The following is a 21136-nucleotide window of genomic DNA, read 5'->3' as shown; positions in this document are numbered from 1 at the left end:
AACACAGGAACCACTTCTGTAGACCTACCTTATAATCCAGTTCGGCTCCTCACCTAAAAATAAAAGACCCATAACATTTGCTGAAAGTAAAGCCTGCAAGACAGGGACAGGAGGGGAAGCTGACGCACATCTAGTACTTGAAAATATGCATGAAGTCCAAAAGTCACTATGTATCAATAATTATTTAAATAAATATTTCTTTCAATAAAGCACACAAGGTTTGAAAAGTACTTGATATATTTGCAAGGTATATATTTTTTAGTCTACAGGTAATGTACGTAGGGTTCACAGATGTCTTTTTTTTTTTTTAAGATTTTATTTAATGATTTGAGAGCAAGAGAAAGAAAGCACAAGCAGGAGGGAGGAGAAGAGGCAGAGGGAGAAGCAGACTCCCCACTGAGCAGGGAGGCCCACATGGGGCTCAATCCCAGGACCCAGAGATCATGACCTGAGCCGAAAGCAGGCAGACACTTAACCAACTGAGCCACCCAGGTGCCCCAGAGTTCACAGATGTCTTAGAAAAAATTCCATGACCTTCTCAAGTTCCGAGATGCATAGGTCAAAAAGTATTAATCCAGGGGCACCTGGGTGGCTCAGTGGGTTAAGCCTCTGCCTTCGGCCCGGGTCATGATCTCGGGGTCCTGGGATCGAGTCCTGCATGGGGCTCTCTGCTCAGCAGGGAGCCTGCTTCCCCCTCTCTCTTTGCCTGCCTCTCTCTCTGCCTACCTATGATCTCTCTTTCTGTCAAATAAATAAAAATTTAAAAAAAAAAGTATTAATCCATAATAAGAGCAATTTTATCTGAATCTACTGCATTGTCAGTAGACTACCCCAAACCCCAAGATGTGAGTTGTAACAGAGCCATGACTTTGCCTTCTGCTCTGGCCAACTTTAATCCAGCTTTAAATTTCTGAAGCAGGCTTCTTCTCCTATTTATAATGTGAAGTTTAAAAAAACATGTTAACACTTATGAAATTGTTATGCTACATAAAAATTCCCCTGAGTCTGAGATGCCCATAAGAAATGCAAGAGACGAAAAATAATTTGCTCTATCACGCATTTTCTTATTTACCAGCAGGCATTAATAGCCTCAAATCAAAGTTAAATTTCCTATTTAGAGGGGCCAATGATTGAAATAAAAAAGATAAACAGCATCAGTTTCTTAACATAACGAAAGCAGGCATCTGCTAAGCTCCAAGAAAGACTTTTTAAAGTGCATTTTACAAGCAATCAACAGTCTATCAATTTCTTCCAGGACTTGGATCAAAATGAATCCATTTGTCTTCCTCATCTACAACCCAAGAAATGAGTTCTGATGACCATCTAAGGCACAGATTATGCACTCTGAGCCAAAAGCCAAATCAAAAAGAAAAGTGAGAAGAAAGAATTTTTTTTTTTAACAATCCCCTAAAACAATGACTTTGAAGTCAAACTTGTTTTTGTCCAATTTAGCTGTGACTTCCAGTCCACCAAAGAGCCTGGTGCCACTGAAAAGGAAGACAGGAGAAAGGAGAGGTGGCCATCGCCCCCTGGGAGAGCTATTAAAAAACGTCTGAAACATACAGCAGTGAGCAAGAGAGCTTAGAGAAACGCAGGAGTGGAAAGAGCTTGACTCCCATTAGTTGCGAGGAAAGCAGGAGGAGAAAAGCAAGAAAAGGAGGTAGTCCACACAAAATGGAGAAAACACAGATACGGCCCCAAATCGCAGAGCAAGACTACCTTATGAGTAGAGATCCCTGCAAATTAGGTTTTATTTCCAAAAGACTCCCTCCAAGTTTTTGCTGAATGCTTGCCCTGCTCCAAGGGACCCTGCCAGCACACGTCCCCTCCTGTTCAGAGTGCGTACAGCCTCTGTCCAATAAGGGCATTAAATTACGTTATGAAGAAAAACGCCAGTTCTCTGGGCCAAGGAGTAAAAAGATCAGCATTGAGTCTGTGCTATTTACCATTAACACAACAGAGAGAAGGAAACACCAATTAGTACGTTTTTTTAGACTCCTTATTCTTCCTTCTCTAGACCACCTTACTTCCAGAAAACCACCAAGCTGTATCATTCAAACAGTCTGTCAACATCCTAAAACAGATATTGGCTGTATTCTATACGTGAACATTTAAGTATAATTTCAATTTCCCCAAGAGGATTCCCACAGGGGGAATACTAATTTGAATTTTCTTTGGTTGTACAACGCTCTCCCAAATTTGCACTTTTGCAAAGCCATTCATTTTCTACAAAGCATCAAGCCCTTAGAGAAAAGACAAGGGGGTGGGGTGGGGAAGGGGGGGCAGGGGGGGTGCCCGAGCTAACTGATGCCAGATGAACTTTCCTGGATTCAGAGAGCTTTGTTTTGAAGATTTCCGCCTGGTATTAAATCAAAGTGGCAAAGCAGGTCTTGAAGACTAGTGAACTACATTCTCTACCCAGAAGGTCAGGACTGCCAGAGTTGAATGTATTTAACTTTCTGGGCTGAAGAGCCCACACTGTCCTAGAGTGAACTTAAGGAGCCATTCACATTTTCAACCAACAGCTATAGATGTTTCTCGAGCACTGAGACTCAGAGAGCCTGAGGCTGGAACTCTTTGGCTATTTTGGCCAAACAGCCATTTGCATCCCCACCACCATTTCTACCCCAGACTCAGAAACCAGAGGGATTCATTTGATAATGTGGACCAAAATTACTTGATTTGTTTTGGACGTCGTAAAAGCATCATTACTTAAAATCATAGGCCACTTTTTCAGTACAGAGATGCGGCAGAAAGGTGATAGTGATATCCAAGTTATAAAAAAACCTTAAGATATATAGAAGATGCCAGGCTACAGCCTTATAAACAACAAGGACAAAAGTCATCCTCCAGCAGTGGGCCAGAACATGGAAGCTGTGGGCCAGGACTATAAGATAGGGAGGATTCTTCTTGTTCAGTGGCACTTACTCAAGTAAGGCTAGGTGCGAGATGAATTCCAGGCAGAGAAAGGTCTACACCCTTTCTCCATTTCCCAGTGGAGCAAGCACACTTCTGACGAGGAAAGGGTACCCGAAAGGAAGGAGAGGTGTGTGTGCATGACTTTCTGGCTGGGATCTTGGAGACCCTTCAAGCACGGCAGTCTCGCTTTTCTCCACATGCCAGCTCCGCTCTACACAGAACCCTGGAGGACACAGAATTTGAAGGCTGGCCATCAGTGGGTTCAAGGAAAATTCTTCCTGTGTATCAGAGTCTGCGATCAGAGTCGGCAGAAGTTGCAAGCAGTGAACACCAACTCCAGCTCACTGGAGAAGAAACAAATTCACTATCATCGTGATACCAAATTGAAAGGCGATACAGAAGGACCAATCTCAGGAAGGATAGGGATCAAGAAGTTGCTGGGGTCTATGCAGCAGGACTACAGATCTCGGTGGGCAGAATAATTGCTTTGGGCGATTTCCAGCCTTCTCGCCACCCTGCTCGGGATCCCAGTTTTGGCAGAAAGTGTCCGATTAACGTAGATACCAGGAGCACACATGGATGCCACAGCTAGAGGAGGGCACACTGACAGTCCCCCTCCTTGAAATAAATGGAGTCCCCCACACACAGGAGAGGGAGAATAATTCCCAAAAGTGAGATCAGGGTGCTGTGACCAGAAGATGGGAAATGAAGTTGGGCACAAAAAACCCATGGATGTCCACTTGTACTGCTACATAAACAGTCTCAGCATTCCTACTTAATTGTTTATTTTTTTCAACTTCCAGAGGCATCTTTGTCAAAAACTATAATTAATATTATCACCTAAGAGTTTGTGCTATGACGTGCCATATAAAGAACCACATGGTAATTTCTAGGGTTTTCAATTTAGGAAAACACTTGGGGCCCCAGTTGGGTTGATGGAGATTTTACTATTAGATAATGAGAGCTAAGTAATTCATCAAGTTGCTCTTCCTTAGGCCACTGGGAAGCTCAGAGCTGGAGGTTTCAGGCTCCATTATGTTCCTGTCCTAGGTTTTTAGGTACAACCAAATCCTTCATTATATGACCGGTATTTGAGGAGTTTTATTTTAGTCTTATTCTGATATGTCAGTGGTATTTCTATCTTTTACTGAAATGTACTTCAAAAGTATTTGAATCTCTTTCCTTACGAACCAAAAACCAATCTTTACAGAACTATATAAGGATCTAATATGTAACTGTATTTTCTGAGCTTTCAGATTGACCAAAAGCTTTCTGTTCGGCGGCGAGCATTATCTCTTCCCTTTTCTGCTACGGCTGAATCAACTCTGTGCAGCAGAAACTGTTTCAGATGAATTTTTGGTTTTGAAAGGTGCTGTAGGTGGGCGCCTAGGTGGCTCAGTCAGTTAGGTGTCCGACTCTTGATTTCGTCTCCAGTCATGATCCCAGAGTCCTGAGATCAACCCCTGCAATGAGCCTCAGCGTGGAATCTGCTTAAGATTCTCTCTCTCCCTCTCCCTCTGCTCTTCCACTGTTCATACTCTCTTACTCTCACTCTCTCTCTAAAAAACAAATAAGTAAAAATAAAAGGCACTGTAGGAAAACAGGTTAGATTAACTTAGAGTAGATAAGAAGGAAAGATAAATAATAACCCAACTCTGAGTCTGATTATAGTGTCAATAATTTTCAGAGTAGTTATCAATATAGTCACAAACTTTTATTGAAAGGGGGTCCAATGGAGGAGCAACAGGAAACCATCTCCAACCTAACTAGATGGTCTAACTCAGAGGCACCAGGACGTACACAATGTTCATGCCTTCAGGAACCAGATAGGTTGAGAGTGAGAGGTCTAATTCATTGGTTTATAGCTTAAGCTACTTTCTGTTTAACTCCATGTACTTGGAATGCTGAAAATAATCAGATCCCATAATTCTTCAGGAATGGGCAGAGCTAAGGAGACCAGCAGCATATCTGGGAAGGTAAGGTAAGCTGCAGATCCTCTCCCAAGAGGATCAGAAAACATCTACAGAATGCTTTTGAGTGGTTTGGTATTGGTTTTGGGAGGTTGTTTTCTTTCTTACTTTTTTTTTTCTTTCTTACTTTTTTGTTTTGTTTTGTTTTGTTTTGTGTGTGTTTTTTTGGTGGAAACAGGGATTCTTAAATATGAAGGTACTGTCACCATTGAAGATGTCTTTCAGTTTAGGTTTCCTGAAATAACATTTGAGCATTTCCTCATTGGCTGAAAATCTGTGAGGAAAATGCTGAAAGCCATTAAATTAAAAACTACTCTCCATCCTCTGAATTTCCCCCCTTTTGGAGACAATCTGTGCGAATGTTTGGCAGTCAAAATGCCCCCAAATGAGCCAATATTATAACAATGAGAAATTTCTACTTGCCTGGCACGGGCTATGCAGGAAACAGTAGTGTAGATTCAGTGAAAAGTCAGAGAAGCCTCCCACTTCTGCCTGGAAACCCTCCCCTGTGCTCAAGATCAGCACATGGCAAGTGCAAGGCCACTTACGATTCCCATGTTTCTACATGCCCTGCAGAGAAGGGGTGATGACAAGGCCTTGCTCCAGTCACACAGACTCTGACCCACACCTCCCAAGAAAGAGGGGAAAAGAGCTGGCCCCGGCACCTGAAGGTGGGCTCCCAGAGCTGCGCCTGCAGAGGAACGAATAATGCTAAGCCAATATACACAGTCACACAATCGTCTATCGCCCTGGCTTTGAAAGTCAGAAGACCAAGAATCCCGTCCCAATTCCAAGGACTCCATGAACTTTGGATTTAGTTTTCCCACCAGCCAAAGGAAGGTGAGCTGGACCAGGAACCCCAAGGGCCCCAGGCCCATCAGCTTCTGGGACTTAGTGACACCTGCTCTGTAAGGCCTAGGACAAGCTGGAGGCCACTTTTCGTCCACATGGAACAGCGTCGGCCGGGGGTCACTGTGTCAGAACCCACTGTGGCTTGACGCTCCCATTTTCTAAGAGAATCAGAAAGTCCAGATTTCCTTATAAACTCCTCTAATTTTTCAATCCTGGAAACTAATTTGTCAAGTTTTTATAGACACTGAAGGTGCCAAAGGAAATATTTTTGTAAGCTAGAGCCAAGCCTCAGGCCCACAGTTTGTCAACTTAAAGAAGTTCAAGTTCTGTACTGAAGCCCTCTGGACTGCGGGACTCTTCTTCACAAAGGGCTGGCTTCTCCTCTCCCTCACGCGGAAATTCACGGGGCACTGGCGTCTCAAAGGCTGCAAGAAGTCCTGCAGTAAACCAGACTCACTTCGTTTCACCCACTGCTTCCCAGTACTATTTAAAGATAGAACCCGCTGTAGCAAGACTCAGATGAGTAGCTTGCTAAATTCATGCTCCGTGGAACACAGTTCGAGAAACGCCAAAATTCTATTATCCATCTAGCCCTAAGATGCTGCACAGCTATTCCTAATTCACCCTTTGGAACTGAAACAGGGGAAGGAATGAGGATTTACTGACTCCCAGTAACTGTCAGTTACCATGCTAAGCTCTTTGTAGTCTATACCTCAATGAGCAGTCAAGAGCTAAATGTTATTACCCCCTTTTTAAAGTCAAAAAAAATGCAGATGAGAGTCCCTGAAGTAACTTCTAATAAGTGAGGCAGCCAAGATTTATATCCATGAACCTGATTAAAAGCCCCATAGTCTCCCCCCACTTCAACAGCCTATATGGGTCAAGTTAGCCAGATTCGTAGCCTAAAGAAATATCCTCTATTCACTTCCACATTCTCTGTTCCCACTTCCCCCAAGCTGCCCATCCTTTGGCTTTGGAACTCCTTTTTTTTCTTTTTTTTCCCTCTCAAAGTTTCCTAGTTCTTCATCTGAAAAAAACCTTGTTTTTCCAAAACACCCAGAAAATCCACCAAAGCATTCAGCACCAGTGAGCACGGGTGAACATCTGACCCCTTTACTCAAAAGAATAATGTTTCCATAGGCCAACAGCTACACGGAACGTGTGACCGAGAGCTACCTTTTGGCGAGCACCATACGTTCCGTACCAGGGTCGGTGCTAAGTGCCTACGTGACTTCCTCCACCTTTCCACTTCTTCCTCTGTTTTATGTACACATTCTTCACCCCCACACCCGTCTCCCCAATGTCTCCTCTCCCTGGCTTTCCTGCCTACCTGCTGTATTATCCTGCCCATCTGACGTATTACATTTCTTTCCTTCACTCCCAAAGTGAAACAGTGAGGAACAGAAGTCTAGCATTTTGCCTACCATTTTTAGGGGTGACCATAAAGCCTGTTTTGCCAGGGGACTCTGGTTTATGCCTGCTATTCTAGTGAATTACTAATAGTGTCCCCACCACCTCAGCAGGACCTCAGCTAGACAATATGCCACATGGTCCCCTTAGATATTTAATGAACAAAGTCTTACATTCTTTGCCCTTCAAAAGCAATTGAGTCAAGTGCCTTAAATTTTCCGCCTTGAGGAGAAAAAAAAGTGTTTTTAAACTAGATTAACATTATTTTTGTGACTGCTTCTCGACAGCATTCTGCTAAGGTTCAATGGCCGTTGGGAAAGTCGCTTTGTGCTAGCTAAAGTTTTGAGTTGCTATACGCATGGGAAAAAGAATTATCTCATAATTAATCCAGACCTTACACCTCTGCGAGGCATGTCACATTCACAAACTGGAATCCAGACCCATTCATGGTTTTGCATGACATATAGTCTGTTTTCCACTGCAGGAGGTGAGTATCAAGAAGATGGTCCAGGGGCGCCTGGGTGGCTCAGCGGGTTGAGCCTCTGCCTTCGGCTCAGGTCATGGTCCCAGCATCCTGAGACTGAGCCCCGCATCAGGCTCTCCACTCAGCGGGGAGCCTGCTTCCTCCTCTCTCTCTGCCTGCCTCTCTGCCTACTTGTGATCTCTGTCAAATAAATAAATAAAATTTAAAAAAAAAAAAAAAAGAAGAAGAAGATGGTCCAGCCAGCCATGGGGTCACAACCCTGGAAAGTCACCCACTCAACAGCACAATCTCCGGAGCCTACTGCCCACTAGGGTTGACCTAGGCCTCAGAGGACTAGGCCACCTGGACAGGTTGGAAAGAAGTCAGAAACAAGCCACCAGGAGTAAGAACAAGGAAGGGGGCAAAATGACAGAGGGAACAACGAGGCACCGACTTGAACTGTCTACCCTTTGGGCGGGATTTCTTCTTTTGTTCAACTACTAGTTTCCCTTAGGACCTTCAAGCAAATTGCCATCGATGAAACATGTCATTTCAAGGACTAAATAAAGGAATGCTTGAAAAGGAGTGAATGGAACTCTAAGAAAAAAATAGATTGTTACTTATATGCTAGGTTAGGATTTTAATTTCCAGTTAAGAGAACGTGAAAGCTACTAAGAATTCACAGAAGTGAGGGCAGGAACCATGTTATTACTTAGTCCCCCAACACCTAACACTGCGTCTGGCATACAATGACTCCTTCACACATTCTTTTTTAAACAGTTTTATAGGAATATATCCAAAACGTAATATACTACATAATTTCCAAGTTTTGACATACAGATAAGCCCATCAAACCATCACTATAATCAAGATGTTGAGCCTATCCATCACCCCCAAACATGTTCTCAAGCCCTTTTCAAATTCTTTCCTCCCATCCAATCCTCAGATCCACTAATCTTCCTTCCATCACCAGGAAGAGCCCCAGTTCATCTACATCCTTGCCGGTATGTGGTGTGGTTGAAGTCTCTTTAATTTGAGCTATTCTGGAGTTACGTGGTGATACCTCACTGTGGTTATAATTTGCATTTTCTCCCTGATTCATGATGTTTAAAAGCCTCGTGTGCTTATTTCCTGTCCATACAACTTTTTTGTTCAAATTGCTTGTTTGTTTGTTTATTTGTTTTCCAATTGGGTTGTTTAGCTTCTTATTATTGAACTTTGAGAGTCCTTTCGATATCCCGGATACAGATACAGGATTTGCAAGTATTTTCTCCCAGTCTGTGTCTTATCTATTCATTCCCTTGTCAAAATCACTTAAAGAGCAGGTTTTCATTTTGATAAAATCCCATTTAGTCACATTTTTCTTTTATCAATCACATTTTTGTGATCGTTCTAAGAAATCTGGGCCTGATCCAGAGTAACTTTGGGGCGTGATGGACCTGATCACTGCCTTGACGTTAGGAATGTTTATTCTAATGTACAAAAAGCTACAAAGATTTTCTACTATCTTTATCTGGAAGTTCCACGGTTTTATGGTTTTGCATTTAGGCCTGTGATGAATTGTGAGTGAGTTTTTGTATGCCAGATATATGAAGGAAGGATTAAAGTTTGGAGTTGGTTATTTTGCATGGGGATATCCCATTGTTCCAGCATCGTTTGCTGAAAAGACTATCCTTTCTCCAGCAAACTGTGTTCTTTGCACCTTTGCCAGAATTGCACACACTTCTGATCAGAAAGCAGAATTCTCACAGAAGGCCTTCTTTAACTGCTAAAACATAAAAGATGCATGCTCCTAGATGTAGCAATCCCAGGGCTGATACTCCCGTCTAAAGAAATAGAAACACAACTACGTAAGGACATGCCCAGGGAGTTATAACAGTATTACCTACAGGCCAGAGAAAAACAAAAGAACACAGACTTGCCCCAAATACGCTCTGATAGAGGAACTCCTGAATAAATTGTGGTCCCACTCTACCGCAAATTCTACACAGGGACTAAAAGGAGTAAGTTGGAGCTATGTTAGAGTAGTCCCCCCTTATCCATGGGGAATATGTTCCAACACCCCCGGTGGATGTCTGAAACCATTAGCAAACTCTATGTTATGTTCTGTTTTTACCTATACACACATACCTGTGATAAACTTTAATTTAGTTAGACACAATAAGAGATTAACAATAACTGATAATAAAATACAAAAATTATAACAATATACTATCACAGAAGTTCAGTGAATGTGGTCTCTCTCTGTCTCTCAAAATATCTTATTATACTGTACTCATCTTTCTGCTTGTAATAAGGTGAAGGATGTAGGCGTTGTCATGTAAATGATCCGTCAGAAGAAGGGTCATATGTTTTTGGACTGTAGTTGACTGCAAGTAATTGAAACCATGGAAAGAAGAATCATGGAAAGGGGGGTCACTGTACTGACCAGAAGAGATATCTAAGAAACACTTTGTAAAGTGAAAAAACAAATGCATAGCAATACATACACAATATGATTATATTATCGAAATACATGAAAAAGACCTAAATGTGCCTCTCTATATTTGTATATGTTTGCACAGACCTGGACAAAACTGTGGAAAAATCACGACCAGACAGATCATATGAGTTTCCTTCACGAGTAGAATTGGGAACTGAGAAAGGGACAAGCTTCTGAACATACTTCCCAGCTACTGGATTTGTTACCTTGTCACCCTAGACAGCTATTATTTCATCATTTCTCAGTCGAATCAAGTATAAAATAGTAGTTATGACACAAAGCAGATATGCCATTCCATTTCACATCCTTACTACCATTTGGCGGGGGAGTGCCCATTGTTTTTGTTTTTGGTTTTGCTTTGTTTTGTTTTGGGGGGGTGGTTGGTTCAAGTAGGGAGAAATATACTGGTGCATGGAGAATACTCAAAAGAAAATTCTAAAGTGAGTGTTATAGACTGAACTGCATCTCTCCCAAAATTCATACACTGAAATCCTAAACCCCAAAGCTTCAGAATACCTTACTTAGAAACAGGCTCATCGCAGATGTCATTAGCTAAGGTGGGATAGGACCAGAGGAGGTTGGGCCCCTGATCCAAGATGGCGGGTGTCCTTCTAAAAAGACTCACCCGGGGAGAACTCCACCTGCAGACCAGCAATGCTGCCACAAGCCAAGGGACAGCTAAGACTTCCAGAAAACCATCAGGAGCGAGGAGGAAGGCATGGAACAGATTCTCCCTCAAGGCCTCCAAAGAAACCAACCCTGCCTCTTGGCTTGATTTCAGACCTGTGGCCTCCAGATCTGTGAGACAAGAAGTTTCTGTTGCCGATGACGCCCAGTCTGTGGTGCTCTGTGACGGCAGTGCTAGGAAATGAAGGCCGGAAGCTACAGAGAATTTAGGCCTGACACAAAACAGCCTCCCAACAGCACCGGGCCCCATGGCCCCTGGCATGGTTCCCGGGGAATATCCACAGGACACTTAGAAAGGAAATGGTGGGCTCCACGATCCCCCACCACGGGGGGGGGGGGGAGTGAAGGGTGGGGGGGAGGTTGTACCCCAGGACGTCACACACAACTGGGGAAAAGCCAGGGGTTCCTGACAGAAAGGCATGAAAGCATGAGGTAGGAAGATAGGGCGACGCCATCTGTGGGTTTATCCTCAGACCCACAATTACGAAGAAGCTGTGAGGAAAGGATTCTTCACAAAGGGATCAGAACGGGGCTGTTCTCACAGAAGGATGACAATCAAGGAGCCACTTTCTCCTGGCAGATCTGCTCTCCCAGCCCTGCCCATCCCCACAGGCCATATTCACTCCTTCCTGAGGAAGACAATGAAAGGTGAGATGGCCTTTTAAAATGCCACAGGCTCTTCACTGGAAGAGATAGAAGACCCCAGGGCTGCCCTGCACTGATTCAGGCTCCTTGCTCCCCCCACCCCCACCCCCCCACAGGCCGTTGGAGCCACCAAGGCTGCTGCGTGGAGAAGAGCAGCCAGCCCAGGAAAGCAAATGTGACGACTCCTCGTGACATTCACTTTTTGTCTCCAAAGTGAGTTCCGCAATAGAAAGAGGTTCTTCATTAAGATAATTTACACCGTTACCAAGTGAAAAACAAAAACAAACCAAAATATCCAACCAGATGCAAATCATCAACCAGACCATCATCTGGGGCTACCCTGAATACAATCTCAAGTGAACCCACCCACCGTCATCCCTGTTGGAGAGAGGCAGTCACCAGCAGGCCTGCTACCCAGAGACCCTGCCCAGACTCTGACAAGTGGGACTGTTTTGAGGATAAAACCCCAGCCTTCCCTCAGTCTCCGCCTGCCTGGAAAAGTATCGCTGAGATCCGCCTTAAAGCAAACTATCTTTCACATCCCATAATTTTAATGACCAAACTTAACTACCTCTTGAAGCACATTTACTATATTTTCCAGAGACGCTCCCTTTAGCAACACAAAACTCGTTTGCCGCCCTTCCTAGGACGTTGACCAGAAGCAGATGAGGGAGAAAGAAGCAGTAATTTAGTTGTTTTATAATGCCTGTTTTCATTTTCTCTGAATCCACTGTAAATAAATTCACACACTCAGTACAAAAAGAGCACGCTATAGAGACATGTTCATTTTGTTCCAGTTTATGAAAGTCAGGCATACCTAGGCTTCCAGAAATACAGAGAACTCGATCAAAAGCAATATGGTTTCAGGAGCGCATTAGTTTTCTGTGGCTGCTGTGATAAATTACCACACACAGGGCAACTTAAAACAATAGAAATGTATTCTCTCAGAGTTCTGGAGGCTGGAAGTCCCAAATCAAGATGCGGGCAGGGCCATGCTTCCTGCAAAGGCTCGAAGGAAGAACCCTCCCTTGATTCTTTCTTCTGGCTTCTGGTGGCTGCCAGCAACCCCTGGCACTCCTTGGCTTATGGAAACCTAACTTCATTCTCTGCCTCTGTCTTCACAAGGCTTTCCTTCCTGTGCCTCCTCTGCGCCTTCACATCGCTTCTTAGAAGGACACCCATAGGGGCACCTGGGTGGCTCAGTGGGTTAAGCCTCCGCCTTTGGCTCAGGTCATGGTCTCAGGGTCCTGGGATCGAGCCCTACGTCAGGCTCTCTGCTCAGCAGGGAGCCTGCTTCCCCCCCCCCCTTTCTCTCTGCCTGCCTCTCTGTCTACCTGTGATCTCTGTCTGTCAAATAAATAAAATCTTTAAAAAAAAAAAAATGAAGGACACCCGTCACGGGATTTAGGGCTCCCCTAGTCCAGAATGACTCAACTCGATACCTCCGCACAGACCCTATTTTCAAACAAGGCAACGTTCCCAGGTAGCAGGGTTAGGACTTCAGCATATATCTGGGGAGAAAGGGAACATGTTGACCCAACTCAACCCAAACAATGAGTAAGACACAGAGACCAGGGTTTGAGTCTGAACCTGGGTCCCTCAATAACTGCGTCAGTTAGGAAGTTAGGAAGGCCAAAGGGGCAAGTAAGGAAAGACTTGACGAGCTTCAACAAGCAGAAGGAGGTGGTGTTCTCGCTGCTGGAACCTCCCTTATCAAGGCAAGACCTTAGTGGCAGCCACTGAGGGAAAAGGAAGGAGCTCCTGGTGATCAGGCATGGGGGAGAAGACCTCAACAAGATGAGGACCCCAAGGGACACCAGCATGAGGGGAGCGAGCTCCCTGAGGCTTTGGAAGCATTGAAATAGGCCAAAGGCACAAAGCCAGTCTGTGTCTGGTTCCTGACACTGTCCTCTTCCAGTTCGTGGCCTGAGGGCTTGGACCTGGGTAATATGCGGATGCTGTATCACTGGTTGGCAGCTAAATTGGGATCAAAACTGCTTTTTAAGTTAACATAAGATGATAGTAACTAATTCCACTAGACTCCAAGGAGGTCTTTGGACAACGACCTCAACTATGTCTTCGTGCTGTACTTACACAAAGTCTCCGTTGAGATTTGGGCCCGGTGGGAGGGGTTGGGGGGGAGAGGTTTGCTGAGTGAAACACACTGCAGTGTTATGAGCATTTCTGTACTACTTTTGTTTGCTGACCACTAAGGACTCCCAGCATTGCTGCTACTCGCTATTTGTGGCATCGAACAGCCCTGTGGAACAGAGCCTGATTCCCCAGTCTGTCCAGGACGGACTCTTCCAGGACCCAGTATACAGGATTAATTTACACAGTAGGATGGGAGTCAGTGTGAAGGGAGGTGGGAGGAGAGAGCCAATCTGGAACATCAAACAAAATGCAAACGTTGCCTAACACCCCAAGATAACCCAGTACAGTCAACATTAAACAGCCCAATTAGGCAATGGGTAACCAGGGGGCAGAGTTGTTTCCAAGGCTGGCATTTTGCAAGTCTCTTGGTGGAGATTTCGCTGACAAACTCAGAGAAAGATCCAGTGATGTAAGATAGCATTCTGCTTCTGAAAGACTTCAAAGTCGTGATCACTCCAAGTGTTTTATGAACGATAAAGTCCAAGGCTTTGTACTTACTCATCCAAGAGGAATGAAAAGAATGGTGAAAGCTAGAATCAATTTGGTGAGAAACCTTTGCCTCGCTAAGAGTACCTATCACTAATTTCCAAGCAATTGCTCCTGAACTCCCCAACCTCCTTCCTCCCTTCCCCCTAATTTTGGTCCAAATGTGAAAGGACTGCAGACAAGAGCAGGCTTGATTACCAGCCTTCAAGGTCTCCAGTTTGGATAAATGTCATGTGCTCCAGATGAAGAGACTCATCAATGGCAATGGAGAATTTCAGCTAAAGTACAACACAGCAGCTTACTTCCCCCAGAGGTGCGAGACACCCAAAGAGCGTAGCCCTCATTGGCACAGGCAACCATCCGCTTTCACAAGAAAGACAGGCGCCTCTCTGAGCCCCTGGGACCACCCCTGCTATAATTCTAGTTCTTAGGAACCAGAGCGCCAGCATGTGTACAGCATCGTCTTATCCTTTTGCACTATAGACAAGGGGTTAAGAAGTAAGCTCTGAAGCCAGACCACCTGGTTCTGATTCCAGCTCTGCTCATTTCTAGCTGTCCAACCCTGACCAAATCATTGAACATCTTCGGCTTTCGGGCTTTTTGTTTTGTTTTGTTTTGTTTTTCACTATAAAATGGTGATAAAAGTGGCCATGGAAGATAAATGAACGAGATAATTCAAATAAAACCCCTTAGCACAGTGCCACACACTGCGTGTGCTCCGTAAAAACGGGCTGCTGTCATTACCTTCCTTAATCTGTGTTCCTTTTGTCAATTTGGTCAGCCTGAAAAAGTGTCCTATTTGCCAAAGTCTTCCCTCTGCCTGGCGGGCCTGGTCTAATGGTCTCCAGCTGACGTTCTAAAGGGTTCTTCCATCACTTCTCAGGGGAAAATTGCAAGGGGCATAATCATAGAGAAGTAAGTCAAGAATGACCCCAGGTGAGGGTGAAATCTACCAGCTAAGCAAGGCAGAGAAAGGGCAAGGTGATCCTGGCGGATGAAGTACTCTCACCTAATATCTCCAAAGTTTTCTCTCCAGTCAAACTTCAGTTTTGTTTACTTGAACCTTTTTGCCAGCCCAGAGTTTCACCGGAAACCAAAGAAAGCAGAATCCGGTTTTCTGGTCTGGGTTCAGGTCCTGAGCTCAGGCCCCGCAACGGGCTCTGTGCTCAGCAGAGTCTGCCGGAGATTCTCTCCCCCTGCCTCTCCTGCTCATTCTCTCGCTCTCTCCCATCCTTTCCCTCAAATAAATAATAAATCTTAAAAAAAAAAAAAAAGGCATGAGAAAACAGTTACACATTGACTCCACAATTACAATTTTCTAGAACTCGCTTCTCATATACCTTCCTACTATCACGTCCCACGCCATCCTTGTAAGAACTACGCCGCAGGCAAGGATCTGTTGGCCTCCTTTGTCTCAGATTCAGCCTCCATTCATTTTTCGTTTGCTCTCCTCCTTTCCTGGCCTGCAGAAAAATGCATCTGGGAGCTCACTGAAGACATGCTCTGGGGAGATACACGTTGCTATGGCTAACGTCTCCTCACTCTTGTATGGATGAGTCTGTCATTTCTAATGGACTCTCCTCTGCCCAAGAATTAAGACAATTAGGAAACCCATGCAATTTTTAAAAATACCAAGGCCAGAAGTAATCTCATCCTTATGTTAAAAAAAAAAACAAAAAAACAGTACATAGCCCTTTTCTACTGAAAAGTCCCCTTTACTTTTCTGAGAAGAGCCTGTTTCAAATCTGCTTCTTGAAAAATTTATAATTCTCCTGAGTCCCTCCAAGGAAAAAGAAAGAAAAAAAAAAAAAAGTCTACTGTGTAGTACAGGAGGTGAAAAGTGAAGAACTCATATTTATTCATTTTTAAGAGTTGGGGTGGTAATTTAAATCTTCACATCCCTTTTGATCCTATTATATTTTTAATGGCAGAAGCTCCCAAACAGGGCTCGAGTGGGACGCAACAGAAGTTTTAACATTCAGGGGAGCAGATGAACTTGCCGCAGGGTGTGTGACTGAATGAGAAATGATCCAGCTCAGCCCTGCTCGGGGCAACAGGTCCCTTCGCCTGTGCTGGATTTGGGTCAAGCAGCTATATCTCAAATCGGGAAACATCAGCATCATTTTGTTTGGCAAACAAGTGAGTATTGATGGCGATACTCAAACCCAATCAAAGATGTCATTTCCTGAGCAAAAAAGGCTGGTTGCCAGCCCCAAATTAGCTAGAGAGTGACTGTCTGACCTGAGCAAGTTTCTGCCACGCTCCCAGGGCCACAGAACCTTTGAAGGGGCATCATCTAGCAGGAACTCATGAAATCAATTAAGAAAAGATGTCACTCTTTTCTTCCCTCGCCTCTTTTGTTTCCAGGTATTTGTACAATAAATTGGCTCCTGAATCCTTTGTCCTATTAGGAAGCTCTGGGAATGCTTCCTTGAAGGATTTGCTGCACTCTAGCTCATCTAAATTGAAGTCTTGCATTAAAAATTAATGAAGAAAAAAATTAATGAGGTTGTACGAGAAGGTTAGGATTTGTGTGGGAAGGGTGGGGCTGTAACTTCATTCATGAGGGAAGTTATCATTTATTTCCCCTTTGAACACAATTTTCATCACCATCTCCCGGGCCACAAAATCAGGGCAAGATAAAGCATCCCATGGACCAAGGACTGGGAATCCAACGTTCCTACATGGTGATGCCCTGAGGGCAGAAAGGGGAAGAAAAAAATCCCAGACAGCAAACAGAGACAGTGACAAACATAACCACAAGGAATGTAAATAAAATATTATTACACGCAGCTCACCACCTCACCCTCAACAACTCCCTCCCCCAGAAACAAGAAGTAAAAGCATACAAATTGTGTGTTTTGAAAGAAGAGTCAAGCTGCTCTTTGGAAAGAAGCCGTGACTATGAAGATTTTTTTTCTTCATTTGGCTCCCTTCTATAATTGCAAGGCTTGAGCCGAACCTTTAAAAGAGAACTGGCTTGTAGACTAATTTAAAGGGGGGGGGGGGAGGTAGGGAGCATGAAATTGAGCCTTGTGTTGGGAGGAACCTTCCAACAGGGATTTGATCTTGTCAGTGATAAGACATGTTTACTTGAGCTTTCAAAAGCCCAAAGCCCGGCTCTTTCAACATGACACTTCAAAATGAAAGAAAGGCATTGCAAGCGCAAACTGTAATAAACCAGACTCATGCCCAACGCACATGTGTACATTTCACAGGAGAGCCAGGAGGACATTTCTAGTAAAGGAACGATTGCCATGCGGAACGCAAGCCAAAGCTCTCGCCTGCCAAGGGTCACGTGCTCTGCAGCACACAGGAGTCCTTAAATGAAACAGGCCGGGAGAAATAACTTCAAGAGACAAAATCCACAAACTTTGCAGAGGCGCAGAGGCACAGAGCCCCAGGCCAGAAAAGCCACCTCCAGGAACTCTGGCCTTATCTCTCTGAGGACTTCTGTGAGCTAGCCTCCTCATTTGGATGGGGAAACCCTCCACCCCACTCAGTCACTCCTTCCTTTAGAATAGAAGCCCTGAGCAGAAGGGGGGATTCAAATGCACAACTGGTAACTGGTGTCACTACCAAAATACATTAACTTACCTTTGGCCAATCATTCAGAGCTTGATATGATGTTCTCTTACTAGGACCAGGAGGTCAGAGGTTGGTCACCCACCACCTTGTCCCCAAGGCTAAAAGTCCCTATTCTTGTTAGACTAGTCTGTTTGAGAGCCTGTGGGGACTGGCCTGGTCTCTCAGGTTCTGTTAATATGAACCCACTCCCTGCAAATCCACACGCCCAGGGAGGCTTAGAAATGGGATGGGGGGTGTCTGTTTCTGCTAAATGCAATGCCCTCTGCAGGTAAATCCTCAGGATGAGAAGTCCCAGGCAAAGGTTCACCTCTCCCAACATCTAAGAGACAGTCAGCATTCTCCATTGGGAACTTTCCATTTTCACTGAGAAACCTCCCAAGCCAGCCAGGGCTCCTGGCCTCTCCACTGTTCTAAGTCTTCAGACCCACTCAGCTTCCAATGGTGCTATATTTTACCACTTAAACATTTCTTCAAAGTTGACTATGAAACAATGTGGTTCTGAGCCTGCCAAAAGTTTCACTGCAGGATTCAGGGGATTTTATCCAGCAGAGTAGCTGCCCTCTCTCTTGAGAATGTCTGGGAGCAAAAGGCAGTCATCAAACCTGGCAGTCTGGGCAATTCCAGGGTCCCAAGCGTCACTGAAGGAGCCCCTTCCCATAAACATCCCTCTTTCTCATTTTGACCCACTTCCCCACACCCCCAGCTTCAGAATCCAAACTAAAGGCAGTCTGTCATTTCAGTAGACAGCAATGAAAAACTTTTGATGGCATGACCCAGAGCCTAAGTATTCCTGGCTGAACTTAACTTTTGATTTTCAAAATATGTGGGGGAGCTGAAGTTCAGGGAAGATGAAAGGAGAGCATCAACAAACAGGAAAAAAAATAAAGTAAAGTAAAATAAAATAAAATAAAATAAAAGGCATATCACGACCAAGCCAAAGCAAGTTTGATATTTTCAAATCATACTGGCAAATGGATGCTTTCACAAATCATTTCTTCTGTCTTTCCTGGAGACAAAAAAAAAAAAAAAAAGAAGAAGAAGAAGAAGAAAAAGAAGAAGAAAAAAACAATATCTGGATGCGAAAACCTTAACCCCAGACCAGTAAATTGTGTCAGTGGAATGCGATCGAGAATTGATGGTCAGGAAGTGCAACCTTACATCTAGCAACACGCACACAAACACCCAACGCCAGAAGTTGTAACGCCCGAAGCGGCGCATTTGTCCATTCATCACCCCCTTGCCCCCGTCGGCTGCCCGGCGCTGGGGTAAGCTGACAGCATCATGTTCCTACCCACGCGTCTCACACGACTGCTCTGGGTAAATCCCGACAAGTGGGCAGAGGCGCCCCCTGGGCTCCTCCAGCCGGGGCACCTCCTCCTCCAGGCTGGCCCCCGGCCGTGCGTGTGCCCCTTACCTGCAGGCGCTCGGTGGCCGGCTGCCACATCTTCCAGCCCGGGGTTTGGCAGAGGAGACGCTGGCCAGACTCTGGATCGCGCCAGGGGGTAGGGAGGGGCGAGGGGCTGCGGTGCCGCTTTACATCTGGGGTCGGCGTCCGCGGGAGGTGCGACCCCGAGCCGGCCGCCGCCGCGGGGTAGGAGCTGGGGGCGCTAGCGGAGGAGGCGGCGCCGCGCTCGGCTGCCGGCAACTTGTGGGCACGGCCGCGCGCCGGCTGTCCTGGCGCAGCAGCGAGAGGACTGCGCAGCTCCGCCCGGGCCCGCGAGCGCACGGCGGCGGCGGCGGCGGCGGCGACCGCTCCCTCCTCCTCCCCCGCCGCCGCCGCCGCCGCCCGGACCTGCGCGCTCTGAGCATGCCCGGGGCTGGCGCCCCCCCCCCCCCACACACACACCCGATAGCCGGCACCCGGAGCCCCTAGATCCCGCCGCCAAAGAGGGGAGGCCAGAGCCGGCGGCCCGACCCCCCAACCCCACCCCGCGGGAGCCCCGAACCGGATGGGGTCCGGGAGAGGGGACAGACTGGCTGGGGAGGGCAGAGCCTGGAAGGGGGTGGGGGGGTGGTTCTCTGGTTGAACAGCGGGGAGCTCTGAATTGCCTGTGACCTGCCAGGCGCTGTTCTGCGCGACAGACTTTCCATTCATTCTTCCAGGTCGAGTTAACTGAGCAGTTAATATGTCCCACCCCTATGCTGGGTTCTGAGGAGTACAGCGGCGCAGAATACAAGACAGGAGAATGTTCCCCCCTCCTCATAAGCTTTCATTCCAGTTGGGACGCCAGTCAGTGACCCAGAAGATAGGTGAAGGGGTGCTGGGTCAGGTGGCAACAAATGTTAGGAAGAAAACAAAGCAGGCCTGATGAGGGAAGAAGGGGAGAGGAGAGCTTCTTTGGAATGGGACCCGGGGAATGTCTGGAGTAAGACCCAAAAATGGACACAGTGAGGGATGACATGCTGGGCAGAGGACTAGGGTGCCTGTTCATGGGTGAGGAGGGGAGCACACGGCCGCCACAAGGCCTTCCTCTCTCCTGAGATCTGCCAGGGACTGCAGGAGGCTGGAAAAGCCCAAAGCTAGGGGCCACTGTGAGCTCCCAGGCCTGGAGTCTCACAAGCTAATGTTCCCATCTTGAAATAACTACTTTCCTACTTTCTGGCCATCCTCTTGACAACTAAGCCAATTAAGTATTCATGTATTCCCATTGTATGGATTAGATAAATGAGGCTTGCAGGGTTTAGGTCACTGTCCAGGCGATACAACCAGTGAGTGGCTTAGAGTATGCACACTCAGATGACTTCCAGGCAGGAGTTCTTGACTTATACCTCTAACTCCTCTGACCATGAAATACCTGGAAGGTAGAGCAGCCATCTGGGCCTGGGGGCACCGGGAACTTGGCAGGATGGAGAAGCTAAGCTGAGCCTAGAGGTCTGCAGGAGTATGGGCAGAGAGCATGGTGGGAAATGCTGAGGGACAGGAGGAAGAGAGAGAGAGGAAGAAGAGCACAGTATATGTGGGGGCACAAAGCTCCTGAGAGGTGGGGTCCAGGGAGTAGCGGGGCTGGCAGGGGAAGGCTTCTGATAACATGCGGCACTAGGACACATGCACAGCCTGAGTCCTGAGCCACCTGCACACTATCAAAATTAACATCCCATGTCCAGAAGGATTGGTGCTATCTCATGATAGGTAGTGTGATTTCCAGACATCAGAGCACTCTGGAATCCAGCCCTCAGCTTATCGCATTCTCCTAGTTTATCTCCCAAGGCTTGGGGAACACAAAATTCATAGAATCACCCAGAGGCAAGCCGTACAGTGATGATTTCAGATCCAGGGCCCTGGCTCCCCACGGTGTCCTTTACCAGGGTCCCAGGCAGGTCCTTCCAGACCACGAAGTTGTGGGTCAGCATCAACTGACTGGCCCCAGCAAGTCCAAGACCCTTGGTGCCCTAGGAGCCAGAGAGATGCTTCTTAGGGGCTGGTCTCTGTCCTCTTAGATGAACTCAGCACCCCTGCCCCCCAGTTTCTACCTTAAAAGC

The 21136-nt window shown here is 46.1% G+C and overlaps 1 protein-coding gene across 2 annotated transcripts in view; it reads right to left on the bottom strand.

Annotated features, from left to right (window-relative positions):
• PID1 (phosphotyrosine interaction domain containing 1) overlaps positions 1-19425 on the bottom strand; it is a 223359-nt gene extending 203934 nt beyond the window's left edge. Inside the window, exon 1 of one of the 2 annotated variants that reach the window (XM_080799175.1) lies at positions 19071-19425. In XM_080799175.1, the coding sequence (XP_080655301.1) occupies positions 19071-19100 (30 nt within the window). In that variant the 5' untranslated portion in view covers positions 19101-19425. Of the gene's footprint in view, positions 1-2928; positions 3016-19070 lie in introns of those variants that run through there. The other variant, XM_080799176.1, reaches the window with a different exon arrangement.
• Positions 19426-21136: the final 1711 nt, after the last annotated feature.

The sequence above is a fragment of the Martes martes genome, assembly GCF_963455335.1.
Source record: "Martes martes genome assembly, chromosome: 3".
In the NCBI taxonomy this organism is placed as follows: domain Eukaryota; kingdom Metazoa; phylum Chordata; class Mammalia; order Carnivora; family Mustelidae; genus Martes; species Martes martes.
This window is presented reverse-complemented; position numbering and strand designations above follow the sequence as displayed.